The sequence below is a fragment of the Podarcis erhardii genome (assembly GCF_964252035.2).
Source record: "Podarcis erhardii genome assembly, chromosome: 1".
In the NCBI taxonomy this organism is placed as follows: domain Eukaryota; kingdom Metazoa; phylum Chordata; class Lepidosauria; order Squamata; family Lacertidae; genus Podarcis; species Podarcis erhardii.
The window spans coordinates 36352614-36372869 of NC_138497.1; the positions used below are offsets into that span (position 1 = coordinate 36352614).

General features: G+C 40.0%; 1 protein-coding gene across 3 annotated transcripts in view; it reads left to right on the forward strand.

Annotated features, from left to right (window-relative positions):
• HEATR5A (HEAT repeat containing 5A) overlaps nucleotides 1–20256 on the forward strand; it is a 61567-nt gene that overhangs the window by 21326 nt on the left and 19985 nt on the right. For 2 of the 3 annotated variants that reach the window (XM_081857699.1, XM_081857701.1), the window contains 14 exons: nucleotides 66–316; nucleotides 2680–2791; nucleotides 4663–4815; nucleotides 5244–5343; nucleotides 6546–6655; nucleotides 7772–7935; nucleotides 8019–8194; nucleotides 9799–9904; nucleotides 10835–11025; nucleotides 12004–12163; nucleotides 13543–13732; nucleotides 14900–15069; nucleotides 16507–16533; nucleotides 19613–19751. In XM_081857699.1, coding sequence (XP_081713825.1) covers nucleotides 66–316; nucleotides 2680–2791; nucleotides 4663–4815; nucleotides 5244–5343; nucleotides 6546–6655; nucleotides 7772–7935; nucleotides 8019–8194; nucleotides 9799–9904; nucleotides 10835–11025; nucleotides 12004–12163; nucleotides 13543–13732; nucleotides 14900–15069; nucleotides 16507–16533; nucleotides 19613–19751 — 2049 coding nt within the window. The remainder of the gene's footprint in view (nucleotides 1–65; nucleotides 317–2679; nucleotides 2792–4662; nucleotides 4816–5243; nucleotides 5344–6545; nucleotides 6656–7771; nucleotides 7936–8018; nucleotides 8195–9798; nucleotides 9905–10834; nucleotides 11026–12003; nucleotides 12164–13542; nucleotides 13733–14899; nucleotides 15070–16506; nucleotides 16534–19612; nucleotides 19752–20256) is intronic. The other variant, XM_081857700.1, reaches the window with a different exon arrangement.

Here is a 20256-nt window from a genome sequence, read left to right on the forward strand (position 1 = left end):
ATCTAGCTCAGTTACCGTTCCTGAAAATTTGCTGTGCTGATTTTTTAACATTTCTGACTTTCCAGGGGTTTTGGATGCAGTGGTGTCCATTATTATCCACCCCAGTATTTCAGTTCAACTGGCAGCGGCGTGGTGTTTGCGCTGCATTGCTGTGGCACTGCCCTGCTTTCTCTCGCCACTTCTGGATCGCTGTATCGAGCGGCTCACAGCACTCAAATCCTCCCCAGAAGCAGTGACTGGCTACAGTTTTGCTGTTGCTGCCCTACTGGGAGCTGTCAGAATGTGTCCTTTAGGAATTCCACATTGCAAAGGAAAGGTAATTATTTGAACCTAGGTCTTGGTATTCAGTGCAAAGGCATAATTAACTGTTTGATACAGTTATAGACAACTTTTTTTTTTTTTAACAGCCTGTTCCTCACTTCAGGGAATATTTGTGCATGATGAAGAAAGTGTTGAAAAACCTGGAATATTTCAAATGACTGGTTGGTCCGTTTCAATGTATTAGACCACTGAGTGCACCAGATCTAAGATTTTTTATTCCAACCATGTATCATTTAGCTACACTGATAAATCATTGTTACAGAGTGTTGAGTTCTATTCTTCATATATAACTAACAGCACAATCAAGTATATTTACTGGCATGTAAGCCCCATTGTTTTCAAAGGCACTTACTCTCAGGTAAGCTTCAGTGTGATGTTCCTTAGTTTTGGTCAGACTATAAACCTCAGTGAATTGATTTTTTTAAAACAAAAACACAAGGTCAGTGAAAGAATGAAAATATTAACAATTATTGTTTCTTAAATAGAGAAAGTAACACCACTCTTGATAATAGACTGAACTAAGAGAGATAGGGGAATTCCCGTCTGAGGAAGTCGCTTGATGTTTTCTGAATTCATGGAGTTTCTCTCCATCTCTTTAAGAGCTGGTGAAATTCTTTTAAAAGACACAAACTTCCATAACCTCATCCTGGCGTGGTATTAGTTTAAATTGGCAGATTACCATTAGCTCACCACTTTCCCACAGACATCGCAGCTTTGTCAGTGGGGGCAGGGGCGAATCTGAGCCTTGTGTTCCTGAACAATGGAAGTGAAACCCATTTGGCCTTGCCAAGCAAAAGATTTTCTTTTAAAACGGCTAATTAGAAGTACATCCACAGATAAGTTGCTTTTCTGTGATGGGAGACGGGAGCTTTTTTGGCAAGGGATCTTATTTCTGTTTTTCATTGCTACCTCTCTGGATCTGAAGTGGGTAGCTTGCATGCCAGCTGTCTTGCTTGCAAGCCATATGCATCTCAAGATCCCTCTCTGGAATTGAAGTGTGACTGTCCAATAAGTCTAATCTAGGTGCTTATCTGTCCAGTACCTGCAATTACAAGCCTAACTAAAGAGGAGCAATGGATAACAGTATGGCAGCACCTTTGCTTTGAAACTCCCTGGCTGTTGACTTTAAGCATGTGCCTTTACTAATGCAGTTTACACCTGCTGAACATTGTAATGCTCCAGCAAGACACATAATGAGTGAAATTTGTTCTAAACATTTTCTTGATTTTATGTTTGTTTAAATTAACGATGCTTTCGTGCATATATGTTTTCATTGATTTGTGTATTATAATCATGTTTTGTAAGTAACTGAAGCTTTGATTTAAAAAAAAATATGCGCAAGCGGTTTATACATTTTCGTTAAAAACTTAATATTCAAGCCATTGCCATTTTTAAAAAATCCAATGGGATCTTGAGCAAAATAGGAGGCAGTTTTAGTGTAAGCATTTGCTGCCACTGTAGAGGTCCAAACATCTGGAAACAACAGCTCTTGCCATTAAAGCCTTCTTGCATACCTTCTTGCGCTTCCATCCCAAGTTCTGATGGGTATTTTATTCAGTAACAAGAGACTGCCAGCTTATCCCCTCCACCATTCTAAACCTCTAAACCAGAATTTTGTTTTGTTTATGCATACATAAATACTATTACTACCAGAGCTTTTTGGGGGTGACTTACAAGAGAAAAACAAGAGTAAGTTAAAATAATCACAATTAGTTTCAGTCCAGAATTTATCTGAACAGAGTTCTGCTCTGAGAGAACGGGGAGGTGATCTTTACTGATTCCTCTTTCCTCCTGCAGCTGCCTAAAAAGCTGTCCTCCAGGGTTGTAGGACCCTTCAGGGCAACATGAAAAATGATGTACAGACTGCAGGAAAAAGGAATCTTTTAGGATCCTTGAACATCACGTCCACCCACCCCTGTTCATCCAGCTAGGAGCCTCTGCTGCATTTTGGCGCCTTCTGTGAATAGAAGGAGCCATTCATGAAGCAGCCTCTCTGGAGCCAGTCCAAGGGAAATACAGTAAATAAAACACAATTGCCTAACAAAGGAGTGGCCAGTCAGAAGGCATAATATGCATCTCTCACATGCAGAAGGCCACTTCACAGCATCTGAAGACATGGAGTCGAGCTCTCAAAAGCTTTCACCACAATACATTGGTTCATCTTTAAGGTTTCACAAGATTTCCTTGCTAACCAGAATTAAAAAGTGGCTGCTCTGGAATTTTACCGATTATTAACAGCTCCCATTTATCCTCTTTGGGAGCTGTTAAATATATAGAAACAATATGCATGCCTTTCTCGGAAAGTGTTTAATTATGTATTTTCATTGTTAATGCAAAAATCATCACTTTTTATCATAGGCAGTCATGACAGTAGCTGAGGATTTGTTGCGTTCTGCTTCTCAGAATAGCCGCATCTCAATACAACGAATGCAATCTGGATGGCTCCTGATAGCTGCCTTAATGACATTGGGTAAGACTGACTACCCCACTCATTATTTATTTCAGTATATGAATGTGGCTTTCTGCACATCAGCTTGGTATGGTGGTTTTTTAGTTTATTTTGCAAGGAAGAAATCCTGGCTTTTTATATTCTAATTATTCACCTCAGTAAACACGCCCACCCAGCTGGTGATTAACCTGGGAACATGGATAACCTAAATAATTACAACATTATCGTTCTCCTGAGTGTTCCCATTACAGCACAAGGGCATGCATTGAAAAATGTAAAGTGTGCCCATTTCTGGTTTAAATGCCTTTGTTTTGCTACATGTAAGTATGTATCAGAATTCCATACTGTGCCCAGTAGGTGGGGAAGTTATCCACTTGGCTCATGCACTGACAGGCAAAAGTGGTTACATGCTAAGCCTGTAACATCTTTAAAGCCATGCTGAATTGTATAATTTATTTTTTTCTAATAGCAGTGACTTTTTAATTATTTAATAAGCACCAAAGTTAAGAAACAGTGAAGTCGGTAGCTATATGCAGCACACATTTGTTTTTACAATAGTAGTCAGTCTTAAGTTAGCAAACTTAACTCCCCCCCCCTCCCTTTTAACAACAACCATTAACAACAAAGCAGTCTGCATGGAGGGAGTCTGAAATATGCATCAAGAAAAGGAAAGTGTAAGGTTCAGCTAATGAATCCCTTTAGCAGAAGCCCTAGACAAGGACTTGTGCTTGCATGCCAGGGCTTTTCATCCCCCTGAAAGTGGCTGGGGTGGGGGTTGAGAGATTCCTCTGAAAAGTGTGAGCTAGGGAGAGAGGGAAAGCTGAAATGCTTGCCCTGACACAAGGTTGAATTCCTCCCTGAATTCTTGAGCTCATGGTAATTATGCAAAATAATTCGTGTCACCTCTAGCTAGGGATTATGCACACTCAGTTGCCTAGTCCAAGCACAGGCCAATCTACAAAGCTGGAATCCTATTTTTGGATGGGGGCTGGATTCTGTTTCCCCTGTCTTTATGCTCTGCTGAACAGCTGATTGGTTTAATTCCAGCTCCTCATTTCCCCATTAGCTCCTTTTACTGGCCTACATATGCACCAACCAAGCTGCAGTATATGTGCTGTTTCAGATGGAGGCCTCCACGCTCCTGATTTTAGTTAAAATATTTTCATTTTTACCTTAAAAGTTTTAGAGTTTAGATTGATGTATTGATTGTTGCACAAGAGGACATATGGCGGAAAGAGGAGCACAGCAGGTTGTACTAAGCCTTGTCATGAACGGAACATGTAAGCAAAACCCAACAGGAAAAGCAATTGTTTAAAGCAGAGGTGGTAGTATGGGCTACAAGCGTTTTGATTCACCTGCCACTCCTCTACAGACTGCATGGCACAATACGGTGTTGGTGATGATTTTAATTCATTACCCATTATTCATCCCACGGTCCCAGCAATTTAAAATAAAACATCAAAAATTGTTCGAACCAAGTTGCAATTGTAAAAGTAGGTTGAGCCCTATATATATCTTAGGCATCAAAGGCCAGGGTTACGAATAGCATTTTCAGCGTACACCAAAAACTGTATAGTGAAGGTGCAAGATGCACTCTGTGTTCATAAGAATCACAGAATTGTACAGTTGGAAGGAACTTGGAGGAGCATCTAGTCCAACGCCCTGCAATGCAGGAATCTCAACTAGATCGTTTGGGTGCTGTGGCTTATGCCTTTTTGGTGAAGTTCCATTTCAGCTAACAAATACACCTCTCAGATGTTGTTGGATTACAATTCCCATCATCCTTGAACCCTCTAGGCAGCTAGCAGGTGGTTTTTTGAAGGTTCATTGTTGACATCAGAATTTTAGTGCATCGTATTAATATGAGAACATGTCCAATATTAACATGATAGGTCCGGCGGTTGTTCAGCACCATCTTCCAAGAATGCTGTTATTGTGGAAATGTGCTTTCCCATTATCACCTAAAGATTTAGAAACTGAGAAAAGCCGGGGTGATTCATTTACATGGCAAGTGACGCTGGAAAGCCGGGCAGGTGCTCTCTGTGGTATGTGGAATTTATTTTGGCTGCTTTGTAGTTTCTCCCCTTTCTTCACGTTTTGAAGGAAAAATGATGTTCTCTTTTTGACTGTGTGTGTGTGTATATGCAGTATACTTCCTGAGATCTCTTTTTCCCGGTTTCCCACTTATGGCGGAAATGATGGATTCAAGTACATAGAAGAACTGTTCTTAACATTCCACAGTAAAATAAAGGGAATTTGACCATTTGCAGCACCCTACTGTTTAGAAATAGATGTTACCAGTTAGCGATAATAGACCAGATTATTTTATTAAGCCTTTTTACATTTTTTTGGAGACACAAATAGTTGTTAGACATATGAAACAATTCTATTGTTGGATTTCTAGGTATACATCTATAATTCATTATAAAAATAAAAGTTCTACTTTTTAATAGTCACTGTCCTTTATTCCCAGCTATTAAAAGTTTTATCGTCCATTGTGGGGGCCTCCTTACAGATGAAGTGATTCAAAGATTGCTTCCTCCCTTCCCATGTGCTGTTGCTTTGCTGACACAGTGAGTATTGCTGCTGAGCAGCACTCATTTTTAACTAAAACTTTAATTTTGAGCTGTTGATTACATAGCAAAAAATAAAAGCACTGAATATTTCTCTGGTGTTTTCTACAAATATCAACCAAGTAATGGTTTTGTGCGGATACTTGTACTAATGTGGCAATCCAGGTTGAAATTTTATATGTGAAGAGAGGAAAATATTGCTTGGAAACTTCTAGAGCAGTCCTTCATAGAGTCAGTGCAAGATTCTATCTGATACAGAAACTGGTTAGCAGGTCCTTACTTGTGTGTTTGCAGCACAAAAAGCAGTAGTTCTTTCTTCCTTTTAAATGTACCATCATTTTTGAATAGTCACAAAGTTTAAGAAGAAGCCAGACAGCCATGTCTTCTTGCAGAATACTATAAATTGTAAGGAGTTCAGGCAGACTGTTTTACCTTACCACACTTCAATGTTCAAACCCTACTGAACCTTCTTGGTCTCTCTTACTGGACTTAACTGTTTACTGGTGTTTTAGGGCAGGATTCTTGCCATCCTGTTTTGGCTTCAATTCTGTCTGGACTCGCCTGATGGGGAAGGGCTGTAGCTCAGTGGTAGAGCACCTGCTTTGTATGCAGAAGACCCTGAGTTCAAATTCCTGCCATCTCCAGATACAGCTGGGAAGGACTTCCTGCCAGATACCATAGAGAGGCCACAGCTGGCCAGTGTAGACAATACTGAGTTTAATGGACTAATGATGAGACTTGTTATAATGCAACGTCTTGTATTCACTTCAGTTCAGCATTAGAGGGAGTGATATTTTGAGAATTGCTATACAGTGGTACTTCGGTTTTCGAATGTAATATGTTCTAGAAGACCGTTCAAGTTCCAAAACATTTGAAAACCAAGGCACAAAGGGCTCACTGCAAATTCAATTGAGAAAATTGAAAAACATGCAGCGGAAGCCATTCGACTTCTGAGACACGTTCGAAAACGGAATCATTTACTTCTGAGTTTTTGGTGTTCGGGTTCTGAAACGTTCATCAATGGAGACGTTCGAGAATCGAAGTACCACTGTACATATATAGTGCTGTACAGTGGTTTTAATTTTTTTTAAGCTTTCCAGACACTGAATTTTAGGTGAGGTACAAAGCAAACTAGTAGCTGAAATTTGTTGGATAGATGTTTTTCTCTTTTGACTTTAGTATGTGGTTTTTTATGTTTTAAGGCTTCCTTCACTAACTAAAACCTATGGCAATCCTTTAAAACCATCAGCAGTGATGTACAGGAAAAGACTCTATGAACTGCTTACTTTGTTGCCTCCAAAGAGCTATGAAGGTAAGTCATCAATACAAGCAATACTTCCCTGAAACATTTCCAAAGGTTTTGTTCTTGTCCTTTTTGTTTTATTGACAAATGGACAAAGCAGTCTTATTTTAATGGAAAAGTAATTTAACATCATGAATTTATATTTATACCAAATGTGTGGATAGTAATAAAGCCAAAATATTAATTGAGAGAGCTGTTTCCCAGGAGGGCAGGCCATTTATACAGTGGTTTATGGAAAGAGAGTTTCACCTGAATGAAGTTTAAGCCATATCTAGAGTACCTGGGAAAGGAAAGATGCCGCTTGCCTGCTCTGATGGACTTTGTTGCTTAATTCAGACATCACACCAAACCAATTGCAGGAGGGCTCCCCAACACTTCACAGAAGCTTTGTGGAGGTTGCAGACATGGAGTAGGGAAATAAAAGGACTGGTTATGCAAGCTGCCTTCTGCTCACATAATCACTGAATACGAATAGCAAAATGACTTTCATTCCAAAGTAACTTTTGTGTTCAGTACAACTAAACCTGACTTGTAACAAAGCTGTTACAAAAGCTAAAAAGTCTCAAAGCGAAAGAAGAAATTGTAAATCTGTTAAAACATTTTTTGTTTTTGTTTACTTCAGTAACTTGTGTTTTTACGTAGGTACATGAATTCATTTTTGTGCCCTTGCTGTCTTTCAACCTGACCACAATGGGATTTTCTGAAATTGTTCATTACATTTTTCTTTGGCTCAAAATATCTAATAGGATCCTTTTCCTGATATTATGAAGTTTTGACATTCCACATTTGTTTAACTTGTTTAGTGTTATGACTTGCCAAAAGGCACATTTATCAGAAGTCCCAAATACCATACGTACTTGGCAAGGGAAGTGCCATAATCATGAATATGGACGTCCTGGGATGAGGCTCGTGTATTGCACTCCAGGTGTGCTGACCCCTGCAGTTTCCCCAAATGCTGTTGACTTGACGGCAGAATCTGTGGCAGCGGTAGACTTCACTTGCATTTCCCAGAGTCTTCTGTGTTAAAGATAAAAAAGAGATCTCATCCTTAAGCACCTTGCCAATCGTATCTTTAGATACTAGTTTTATATAAAAGTAATTTTCTTCTATCTCCTTAATTTACAGGAAGCTTCTCTGCTGTTCTCAAAGAACTAGTGCTTGATTTGACTCAGCCTGATAACCAGATGTCACCCTCTGCTGCTTACCTTCCATCTCTCTGTCACCAGGATGAACTTAACTTACTGGGTCCTTTACTACAGGAGACAGAGCACAGATTTATTGAAGAGCAGGTGTGCTTCAGCAATAACTTACACATTCAGAGAAGGTAGTCTGATGTTTGGTGATAATAATTGCACTTCTCCAATTTTTGCAGCTGTTCCTAGTTAACAGTATAGCTGGTGGAAGTCTGGAGTATGACCCATATGCAGTTTATGAGAGAGCTGCAGAAGGTGGTTCTGTGCCTAAACCTTTACCGCCAACATTATCTATTATTGGAGCAGCAACCCGTCTCTTTGGAGTCGTATTTTCCCATGTTGCAGAGTCCCAAAGGTAAAAACAATAAAAAAGATCATGACTAGTGCATGTAAAACAGGGTGTTGCGATGTTCAGCACAGTGGAATTTCAAAAAAAAGTAAATGATTATGTGGCCTGAGGACTCTTTGTAAAAATATATCTATATAAAATCTTATACAGAAGCTGAATTAATTTTCAGCCTCAGGTTAGCTTATGTGTGAAAATAATTAGCTACCAAGAATTGCTGAGAAAGTGGTGCTATTACCCATCCTGATTCTGCATAGGTGAGATTTGAAATTGGTTTTCCCGGATCCAAATCCATTCATGTCTATCTGAAAAGTCTGAGACATCTTGATCCTTCTGGTTCCTTTAGAGCAGAAACTTCTACCAAAAATGCAGAAGTCCAGCTGGATTAGTCCATATGTCTGCCTGGTCCACAGTGTGTTGCCTGTAGTGGCCTGCCATGTCCTTTTGGAAAGAGTGTGAAAGCAAGAGCTCTCCACCGCTGCCTCCATTCTACACTCACCCACCCCAGCCTGAAAACAACTGGCATTCCAAGGAATGCTGCCTTTGAAGTAACATACGTGGACATTTTTCTGTTTCCCAATCTAGTTCTAATTTAATATTTCATGTGCATACACAACTTCTCATAAAGCTGCTTCACCTTCCTGTCCTGCCATTTTCTAATTCAGGTGCACAAGCATTTGTGAAACCAATCTGCGGTATAACAAGCACATTAGGGTCTATTGATGGTGAGCAGGTAGGAACAGAATAGGCTGTGGGGAGGAAGAATAGGATATTGTTCGGCCTCTTGTGATTGGCCACTTTGAATATTAATACAGCCGCTGTAGGAGCAGCAGCAATGGTTACTGGTTTCCCACCTATCTTCTCAAGCTTACATAATACATACAGTGGTACCAGTGGCGTAGCGTGGGGGGTGCAGGGGGGGCCGGCCGCACCGGGCGCAACATCTGGGGTTAGGGCAAATCCACGGGTTAGGGGGCGCAAATCCACGGGTTAGGGGGCGCAAATTACTTGCCTTGCCCCGGGTGCTGACAACCCACGCTACGCCACTGAGTGGTACCTCAGGTTAAGTACTTAATTTGTTCCAGAAGTCTGTTCTTAACCTGAAGCACCACTTTAGCTAATGGGGCCTCCTGCTCCTGAAGCAAAGTTCTTAACCCGAGGTACTATTTCTGGGTTAGCGGAGTCTGTAACCTGAAGCGTATGTAACCCGAGATACCACTGTATCTTCTAAAATGCAGAACACAAACAACAAAATGCTTTTCATTTAGGAAGTGGGGGTGTATATCCATATATGCAAATATGTTCACATGCATCACTTTTTAAAAACATAATAAAATATATGCAGTGTTATAGTAGTTACTTAGAATGATAAAGTTGGATGATAGTCTTTTTTTAAAGGGGTAGATAGAAAGAAAGGTGTACTAGATTGGGATTAACAGACAACCAGAGAAAGGACCCTAGGGACACATTGGGAAATAGTGAGTTCTACACTAGGGGACATGCCACAGCAAAAACAGTGTTCCCTGCTCAACAACCTGATATCTGTTGAACTTGGTTGAATAACAGAGAGATTAGTTCTATCCCCTGTCTCCTCCTGTTTTTGTGTTTTTAAGGTTGCAAGTATTAGAACAATTATTGACATCTATAAAACAAACCAAAGGATCACGGCAGCAGATAGTACAGCAAAATGTTCTATCAGCATTTTCTAATGTTCTGAAGGTAAAAGTCTCCCTTTGTTACAAAAAAAAGGTCTGTTGGCTAAAAAGTGATTATACCTTAAACATTGAGAGGTGTTACTATAGTGCTGTTTCTGTGAATTAGAAAATTTGAATAATACTTCTGAGAGTTCTATGTCCTTGAAAGTAAATCACATTATTGTGGCATTGTATTAAATTCCATACTTTTATAAGTATTCATCACCAGGAAGAAAATTTAGAGTTTGAATATAGTTTCAATAAATGCAACTTTAAATATGCGTATTTGTTGCTTGCCCCTTTCTCTCTCTCTTTCTTTCTGTTTACCATCCACCAGATCTTGTCCTAGTTTTCTGTTTTTAGGCTTAGAGGTGCTTTATACACTTCTTTTTTTGAAGGGAACATGTTACAGACTCTTTAACGTTTCAAACACATACCGGTTTATTATTTCTTAACCTCGTGCACACTGTGGAATTGCATGATGGACACTGTCTTTTCTGACCTTAAAAACATGCTGCATTGACAAGGAGAAAAACTGGTGCAATGCAGGAATCCACATTCCACTATTGTTTAGAAACTCTCTAACAGAAACCATGTTTGTATAGCTGGAGGTGTCCTGTATTGGCAACATAATTATCTTCCTCTTGCATCTAGAGTCAAATGGAAAAATATACTGCTATATGTGCAACCCACCTCTGTTTTCATCTGCTTGATGTCTGGAAAAAAACTTTTCCCTACAACTCATAAGCTGCTCATGCATGAGAAGATGGGTTATATATTTTATATTCATTTTTCAGGCATCATTGCCCAAAATTTAGCAGCTTAGAGTGGTAGAATAATACGACCTTTGGAACTACTTCTGTAGGTATATTTAATAGATAGTCTTTATCCCTGTAAAATTCTGTCTACTGTATCTGCATACTGAGCTTTTTTAAAAATAAATCTTTTGTTCTAGCACTTGGCTAGCTGCAAGGGGAATTTAGGTTCTGAAGAAATTCGAAGCTGTGCCCTGACCTTAGTGATGAGTGCCTTGGAAAGTAGTAACCCACTCTTAAGATGTTCTGCTGCAGAATCCTTAGCCAGACTTGCACAAGTCGCTGCTGACAGTACCTTCACTGCTGGATTGGTGCAAATTAGCTTTGACAAGTAAGACACTTCTTATTGCATTGTTTTGTTACATTGCACTGTACTACAAAATGAACTGCTTGGTCCTATGCATATATACTCAGAAGTAAGGAAAAACTTCAAGGGTAGAGTTCATTGTCATGCTATGATGAATGTTCCATCTGTGCAAGCTTTCAAGTTTGCTAGATGAAAAAAAATCTCCCATTTCTTCCCTCTGTGTGATGTTCCGGTGGTTCTCAATAGCTTTTTGAATGTCCAAGTACACTGTGTCAACCAGATGCTTGATGACATTCTTGAAGAATTCAGTGAAACAGGCCTTGCTCTTGCAGAAACCATGCTGACTCTACTTCATCAAGGCTTGTTCTTATATAAACTTGGTTATTTTACCTTTAACAATAATTACCATTAGTTTTCCCAGGACAAATGTTAAGATAACCAGCCTGAAATTTCCAGGATCACTCTGTATCCCTTTTAAATAATTGGTGTGATATTTACTGCTTTACAGTTCTCAGGGATGGAAGCTGATCTGAGGGGCAAGTTATCTATTTTTGTTAGAAGGTCAGCAATTTGACATTGCCATCTAGACCCAGCAATCTGTCAGTTTTTATTTTGTGTATTAGGCCTAGAACTTCATCTCTCATTACCACTATCAACCTCAGTTCGTCAGATTCCCATCCTGCAAAAGTTAGCTTGCAAACTGCAAAAACCAGTTTTGAGATCTGCTACTGTATATCTTCCATTGTGAATATTGATGCAAATAATTCATTCAGCTTCTCCTCTGGGTTCTGGGCAGAGGATACCACTTAGCTATAAGGAGACACCAGTAACATATTTTTTCCTCTTTGCTTCACTAAAGTTATCTTGTAAAGCTGGACTCCGTTGCTATAATCACCATTCTAATTTCATTTGATTTAACATGTATGTGACACTTTCCCCAAAACCAAGTTGAGCTCAAAGCATCTCTTACTCAGTTTATTTTTTATTTTTTATAATACATAGACTAAAATCTGCCAGAGATGTAATATCAAGAACAGGATATTCTTTGGCTCTGGGATCCCTCTATAGATATCTAGGAGGAATAGGCTCCACTCAGCACCTGAATGCTTGTGTTGGAATACTTTATACATTATCTCAGGACAGCACTTCACCTGAAGTACAGGTATTTATTGGATTCAACTGTTTTTCCTTTTTTATTGTGTAAGTGGCTTTGAGGACCTTCACGTGGAAAATTAGTGTAACAGCTTTATTATTTATATCCCACCCGTATATAACTGAACAAGCAAACCTTTAAAAAATGTTATCTCATTTGAGTATTGTTTAGTAGTCATTTTGTAAAGTATGTCTTCCTTCATAAAAGCAGACTTCAAATCCTTGAGCTGTTAACTTGGTTGTTGTTGCTCTTGTTGGTTGTTCTTCTTGTTGATATTGAACTCAGTTGGGGGAAGTGAAGACTGACCATGCATCTGGGACGAAGGATCAGTGTCTGTTCAAAGTGCCCCATTCACTACCCTTTCCTCCTTGCAGTTCTTCTATTTATTGAACCCTCTACTTGTTTCTTCTGAAACAGGTATGGAGGGCAAGAGGGTGATGGAATTTTCAAACTCAGGTCGGCAAGGACAGTGTTTGCTCCCTGAACTTACAGAGGGGGGGGGGGATCAGCTCTTAGATAAGCATGAACACTTAGAGCTGATCTGCATGGATTCCCACGTGGCACCACACTCCTCCTCTTACACGTGCTAGGACCATCTATTCTGATCTCCATTTTAGACGCAGGTGTGGGAGAAATGTAGTCAAATCTAACTATGCATATTCTTTTCTAGGAGTTAAGGCCATAGAGCTGTATTGCTGATAGGCAGACTCAGACCATAGAAATGTAATTGGTAGAGAAGTCTCTGTGTGATGTGGTTTCCCCTCCTCTCCTGGAGAGGAAGAAGCATATAGTACTCTCTGTCGTCAGCCAGCCATGAAGGAGGTGTGCCTCCAATCATTCCAGCATCATGCATATGCCTGAAGCTGTTTTTGCTGTAAACACAAGTATTTTGCCTTCATTTACTTTTAATGCTGTTGCCGCTAAGGACGAATGTTCGACTGTGAGAAAAATATAAACTGGTCATGTTGTCTGTTAACCCACACACGTGGTTCTGTAGTGGAATAACATATAGTTAATTATATTCCCTCATCTACCTAATAAAACCCATCAGCAGTTAAGTGAGCAGCTATTACCATTGAGGAAGGCAAGAAAGTTCAGGCCAGTTTATATCATGTCTCTATTCATGTATGCCAGAATCGGTACTTACTCACTTCTCCCTTCCCTTAGCCCTGCCGTGAGGAGCAATTACGTTTCTTCAGGTCATTCATCTTAAACTCCTATCATTTCCAGTCATGTTGTCGTACTGAATTATTAGTATATTATTTAGCACCATCTCACAGAAGTACACTCATTTTACACAATAATTTTATTTTTGGTCACAGTTTGCGAATTATTTTATGTTTGTGCATTTGTATGTATGACAGCACAGCATTTTTGGTATTTTACAGACCTGGGCACTACATTCTCTGTCACTGGTCATTGATTCTGCTGGTCCTCTGTATCACGTGCATGTGGAACCTACCCTCTCTCTTGTTCTTATGTTGTTGTTGACTGTGCCTCCTGCTTATGCTGAAGTTCATCAAAGCCTTGGTCGCTGTTTAAATGCACTTATCGCTACTTTGGGTCCTGAGTTGCAAGGTATGCACATATTTGCGACATAATGACAAGACAGGAACCAGGCTGTTGATTATGAAGTTGGGAGATAATGCTTTGCTAGTTCTCACTTAGTGAAATGTGTATGGAGTACAGCAAGAACTAAAACAATGTTCAGACTTCTGCATATTGAGACTAATTCTTTTCCCAAGTCTTGCACAATCACATCATTAGCATGGGTGTCTCGGGCTGTAGTTGGACTACTACTCTCAACATCCCTGACTACTGGCCCTGCTAGCTAGGCATGATGGGAGTTGTAGTCCAACTACAGCTGGAGACACAAGTTTCAGAAACACTGGTGTAGTTTGTAGCCCTCAAAGCTCATTTAATGGATAAATTGAATGTGACCTGCATGCTTCTATTCTTGAGTGCTTCAAATGACCAGTGCTCTTTTCCCCTAGCTGGAGAACCCCTACTAGTCTTGAGGTCTAGGCAAATTTTCTCTCTGGGTGCATATAGGTGCCCTTCTCCCTGATTGCCTAGATCAACTATCTGGTTGAGGCCCAAGCAAGTGACATTGACCATGTTCTTTGCCCTTGGGTGTGTGGTTTTTATTGCAGAAATAGCCAGTGCAGGGTGAGAGGTCATTCAAGGACCCTGGCACAGAAGATAGGGTGTTCAACCACTTGCTGCCTGCTGCAATGTGGATTGAGATCCCATGTCTGCAGGGTGGGCAGCTGGAGAAGGAACTCCTAATGAAGCTTATCAGGTTTTTTCTCATGCAAATTGCCAACACTGGGGGCCTAATCAGGACTACAGCCACGAAAGGGGTAAAGCCCTCTAGTCCCGTGCCAGTGTCCCAATATGCATTGCCCCTGCACAGTTCTGGGGCTTTAGCGTTAACATCTTCCTCCTGGCCAATTTGTCTCAGTAATTTCTATTATTGCCCATTTTGTATGGGGAAATGTTTTTTTACATATGGTTTTGTTTAGCGCAAGGACTTAATTGTTTGATGTTTTGTGAGCCTATGTATTTTCAGTTATGTATTTCTGTGTTTTTTTTAATGTTAGAAGTAATCTAGAAGATTTAGCGTAGGCGGTGCACACGCTGAACAAATAGTAATGCAGTTTTTGATGTTGTTAACTGCTATCTGAGGAAAAAGAACATGACAGAGGGAAATCTTTCTCCTTCCTCCTTTGTCCTGTGTTATAGGCAGCAGCACTACAGTTTCAGCCTTGAGGGCATCTTGTCTCCTAGGCTGTGCAGTGATGCAAGATAATCCTGACTGCCTTGTCCAAGCTCAAGCCATCTCTTGCCTTCAGCAACTTCATATGTTTGCTCCTCGTCATGTAAACTTGTCTAGCCTCGTACGGTGCCTGTGTGTAAGTACATATTTACATGTTAAGCTTTTTTGTAACTTTGGAAACAGAGCATTGGAACTGCAGCTTTAAAAATTGTTAATGTGCCATACTTTTTTACTCATTAAAGTCCACTTTTTCAGACGCATAAACTGAAACATGCACTACTTCCATGAGGCAGGTTAATTTCTTTGAAAACCTGCCTTTTCAGGGTGGGAACTGAAAATGAACAAATTGTTCTGAGGAAACAATTTATAAATTGTTGTTGGAAGTATGGTGAGTCTTGGTTACTAGCAAAGCATCCTGGGATATTGCAAAGTTCTCTCACTGGCTTCTGAAAATTGTCAGTGTGGTGTCTGGTTTGTGTTTATCCTTTAGTGTAACCACTTACTGGTTCTGTCCTGTGGGCAGCAGAAGAACATTGCTAGCAGTTGATGGCATCTGTGTATCACATTACAATATGTGCTAGTGAATGATTCCTTGATACGTCTGTAAAATAATGTTGCCTGAGTTGGAATGAGACATAGGAAACATACAAAGTTAGTGAATGCTTTTGCCACGTCTTCATTCTAAAATACTGAAATTTTTTAATAGAAATATATGGACTTAATGTTGTCCAAGAGAAAAAAACTCCCACATATTATTTTATAATGAATCTTTAGAGACAGTTCATTGGTGCTACCCCACTAGCCCATTCTGCCTTCCTCAGCCCCCACGACTTACTTAAAACCAGTTCATAGGGGGCCCTGGTTAAGGATGGGGACAAAACTAGAATTACTTGGGTTATGATTCCACCTACTTTTCATCTCCCTGCCTTCCACTCTTCCAGTCCCAATGAGCCCCAGTGTAGAGATTTGGTGGGCATAATTTTATATCAGACTGTGTGATGATTAGGCTCTCTGTCTAGCTCTGGCAGCACATTTGGGTTGGGGTCCTATGACTTCAGAGTACTAGTTGTGAATCACTCCTGACAACTTTTGGCTGCAATCCAAAGGCAGCCACTGCTCATAGCATCCAAGCTTCTCTAGATTAAGTCCTTATATGAACTATCCCATCTTGCTATAGGTATTATGGTCTGCTTTTTCTTTTTAAAAAGCAGCAAGTACTTTGGTGTAAATTTAAAAATATAAATTGGTTTCAAATGCAATTTAACATTATCAGTTCATTGTTTGTTTGTTTGTTTGTTTGTTTGTTTCATAAGATTTATAAACTGCTTGTTTTTTTTTAAAAAAACAACAACCCTCAAAGCAGGTTTACAAAAGATAAAACAGTTTTCAGCAGTTAGTATTGGCATTTGGCTTTTTCATTTTAAGGACCTGGAGTAATAAGTAATGAAAGTTGAAATGTGCAAGTGCTCATCTTGTGGCAGTAAATTTGTTTTCCATTGTTGAAGGTTGGGATCACTATGGGTTCTGATACCTAGGTTTTGTCATGACTGGATTATCATTTGTTTTTGTGCAGGAGATCTTGTTGGAAAATTCTGTGTTGGTAGGTCTCTGTGCACTGTTAAAATTTCAGCAATTTTCAGTGTTCTTTCTTTTAATTTTCTCATTTTCTCTATTTAACCATTAATGTCAAGAAAAACTTTTAGCATGTTGAGTTATGTTTTGTTCCGGTCTAACCAAATCCTTTCTTAACATTTTTATAGCTGGCACACACACTTTGCTGTGTATATTTTATTTTTGTGTCTATTTTATTTTTGCATTAGTTTAACTTAAAACATCTTAAACTAAAAAAAAAAAGAGAGAGAGACCACAATTTTAAGGGTGTGTGGGTGTGGTTTGTATGTGTGGTTTGTATGTACTGCTTGCATTTTTTTCTGTCTTTGTTTTTGCCATTTTCGGTCTCTTAAAAATGAAAGAGATCAGAAATGGGCATTGTTATCTGTCTTGCAGTTAAGCTTGTGTGTTTTGGCTTTTTCATATAAAAAAAGGAACCGGCATTTTTTTAAGCATGCATAAATCTCAGTGTGAGATCAGCTTGAATCAATGTTGCATAAAGCATTTGTATACTTGAAATCTTAACTTCAAACATCTTATTATTTTTTGGTTTCTTAAATATGTGCTAGGCATATTTTTCTATGCATCAGATTACCTTTATAAGTTAGTGTGCATGCAGCAACGTAAGAAATTATTAGATGCAGACTCGGTTTGATTAACTGTGAATGCATAGCACTTTTTGTGTCCATTTTACCTCCTTTTGTTACTCCTATCATTCTGATGAGTTCCCATTGACAAATGAGGTACATGACCTCCCAACAAGGTTTCTTTGTAGCATGCATCCAGCTCTGCCCCATTTTTCAGGCTTCTAAATGGACACAAGATAGCAAATGATAAAAAACTTGTTAACTTCCTCTGTAATTCCATGCTCATTTAGTTTGTCTCATTGTAATTTTAGAACCTCCATTTAAACTCGAATTCTAGTAGATACTATCATTCTGGCCTAGACATAATTCAGCAAGTTTAATATGCTCGGGGATTTATTGAGAGTAGTTTTAATGAGTCTGCAAAATTTGTACATTTTAAATATGTCTGCGTTTGTAAATTAAGATGATGAAATTCTCTAAACTAGTATTGAAACAGCAATATTTTGGTGGCTAATGTAAGAGAGCTGCAGGCTTTGCTAAGGGGCTATTTGTAGTATGCCATATCCATTGGTAGAGAGCCTGTTGTTGTTGTTGTTGTTGTTATGATGTCTATACTTCCTTTCAAGGGACGCGGGTGGCGCTGTGTGTAAAACCTCAGTGCCTAGGACTTGCCGATCATATGGGCAGTGGTTCGAATCCCTGCAGCGGGGTGAGCTCCCGTCTTTCGGTCCCAGCTCCTGCCCACCTAGCAGTTCGAAAGCACCCCCAAGTGCAAGTAGATAAATAGGTACCGCTTTATAGCGGGAAGGTAAACGGCGTTTCCGTGTGCTGTGCTGGTGCTGGCTAGCCAGAGCAGCTTCGTCACGCTGGCCACGTGACCCGGAAGTGTCTGCGGACAGCGCTGGCTCCCGGCCTCTTAAGTGAGATGAGCGCACAACCCTAGAGTCGGACACGACTGGCCCGTACGGGCAGGGGTACCTTTACCTTTACTTCCTTTCAAAGGGATGTGGGTGGCGCTGTGGTCTAAACCACAGAGCCTAGGGCTTGCCAAACAGAAGGTTGGTGGTTCAAATCTCCACGACGGGGTGAGCTCCCGTTGTTTGGTCCCAGCTTCTGCCCACCTAGCAGTTCGAAAGCACGTCAAAGTGCAAGTAGATAAATAGGTACTGCTCCGGCGGGAAGGTAAACGGCGTTTCCGTACGCTGCTCTGGTTCTCCAGAAGTGGCTTTGTCATGCTGGCCATATGACCCGGAAGCTGTACACTGGCTCCCTCGGCCAATAAAGCGAGATGAGCGCTGCAACCCCAGAGTCGTCCACGACTGGACCCAACGATCCCTTTACCTTTACCTTATACTTCCTTTCACCCGAGGATCACAGAGCGGTTTACAATATAAAAACACAAAAATATGTAACATAGTAACAAACAAAAGTAATCCCGCCCCCCTAGTTTAAAAGGCCATAGGTTGTTTAATTAGCCAAAGGCCTGGGAGAAGCAGGCTGGTTTTGTCTGGCTCCTAAATATATATAAGCAAGCAACAGATGAGCCTCCCTGGGGAGAGCATTCCCTAAGCAGGGAGTCACAGCAGAAAAGGCTTGTTCTCCTGTTGCTGCCCTCCAGACCTCTCGTGTATGAAGAAGGGCCTCAGATGATGATCACAGGGTCCAGGTGGGTTCATTTGGTGAGAAGCATTGCAGTCCCGAGTCATTTAAGGCTTTATAGGTCAAAACCAGTGCTTTGAATTGGGCTCAGAAACTAATGGGCAGTCAATGCAGTCAGGCCAGGATTGGTGTTATATTAGTTCAGTATCTTTGATGTACTGTGTATATGTAAGAAAGACATCAATATTTCACCATTCACAGCATCCCTTATTATATTATCATTCACAGATAGGTAATGTTGGGACAGACTTCTGTCTGAAACCCCAGAGAGCCATTGTCAGTCAATATAGGATAGTGCTTAACTAGATGGGCCAATGGCCTGATTCAGTAAAAGACAACTTCCTAGCCATATTATAACATTTTAAATGTTCTATTTAAAATGATTATATGCCTGTGATGTGAATGGCATTTCTTCGAAGGTGCAAAATAATAAATGATGCTTATTAATTGACTACAACCAAAAATAGGTTTTATTTTATAAGGGTTTAGTTTATTCATAGCTAAAGTAGTTGAAATCTTTCTGTTCATTTGTTTTTAAACAAATATTTGTATCCTTTCCCCCAAGTGTGTTCAAGGTGATTTACAACAGAGAAACTTAACATGAAACAATAGATGGAACTGTTAACACCAGCCAGACACAGTCAAGATAGTGGAGGTTGACTCAAATATTTTTACTACTGTCCTCTGGCTTTTTCTTCTCTAATATCTGATTTCTAATTTTGTTTCAGAAATGTTATTGCTTAAAGAACTTCAGGTTCCTGTCTTTCAGATACCACCTATAAAAGTGCAACCCAGATTACATCCTTTCTCTATATATTTCAGGTGAATCTCTCTAGTTCATATCTGTTGTTGAGGAGAGCAGTACTAGCTTGTTTGCATCAGCTTGTACAAAGAGAGGCAGCTGAGGTATCTGAACATGCTGTGGCCCTTGCTAAAGACAGCAGAGAAGACTTTAGTCCAGGTAATATTGAGATTCAACCTTGTACCAGTGGATGCAACAGGACTTCTCTCTCTTCTGTTCTCCCAAACCCCCAGAGTAGATTATGGGGGAATGCAGGGGATTGCAGGAGATGGGGGAGGAGCAGGGAGTCCTGCTAGCACAAGCAGGCCACCGTAGCTGTGTGTCATTCATCATGTTTTCCCCTCTTAAATATTTTTTTGGTTTCGTGTAACTTGTATCTTGCTATGCAAAATCCTGCAGATATTTGTGTATTGCAAACTGACTGCTTGGAGGCACAAAAGGCACATGTTTATCTGTTCCAACCTATAGTTCTTCAAACTGAAGGACTGGGAGTTTGACTGCTGCACCACATCAAAAGCTATATCCTCCTATAAAACGGTCATGCCAGAGAGATGAATCTGTCTCAGTCTTCTGTCTCACATGCTAGTTTTGTATGTGCAAGGCTAGTGGGGTTTTTTTTGCTTTTGTTGTTGTTGTTGTTGCATGAAATCACTCACTTTGCAGT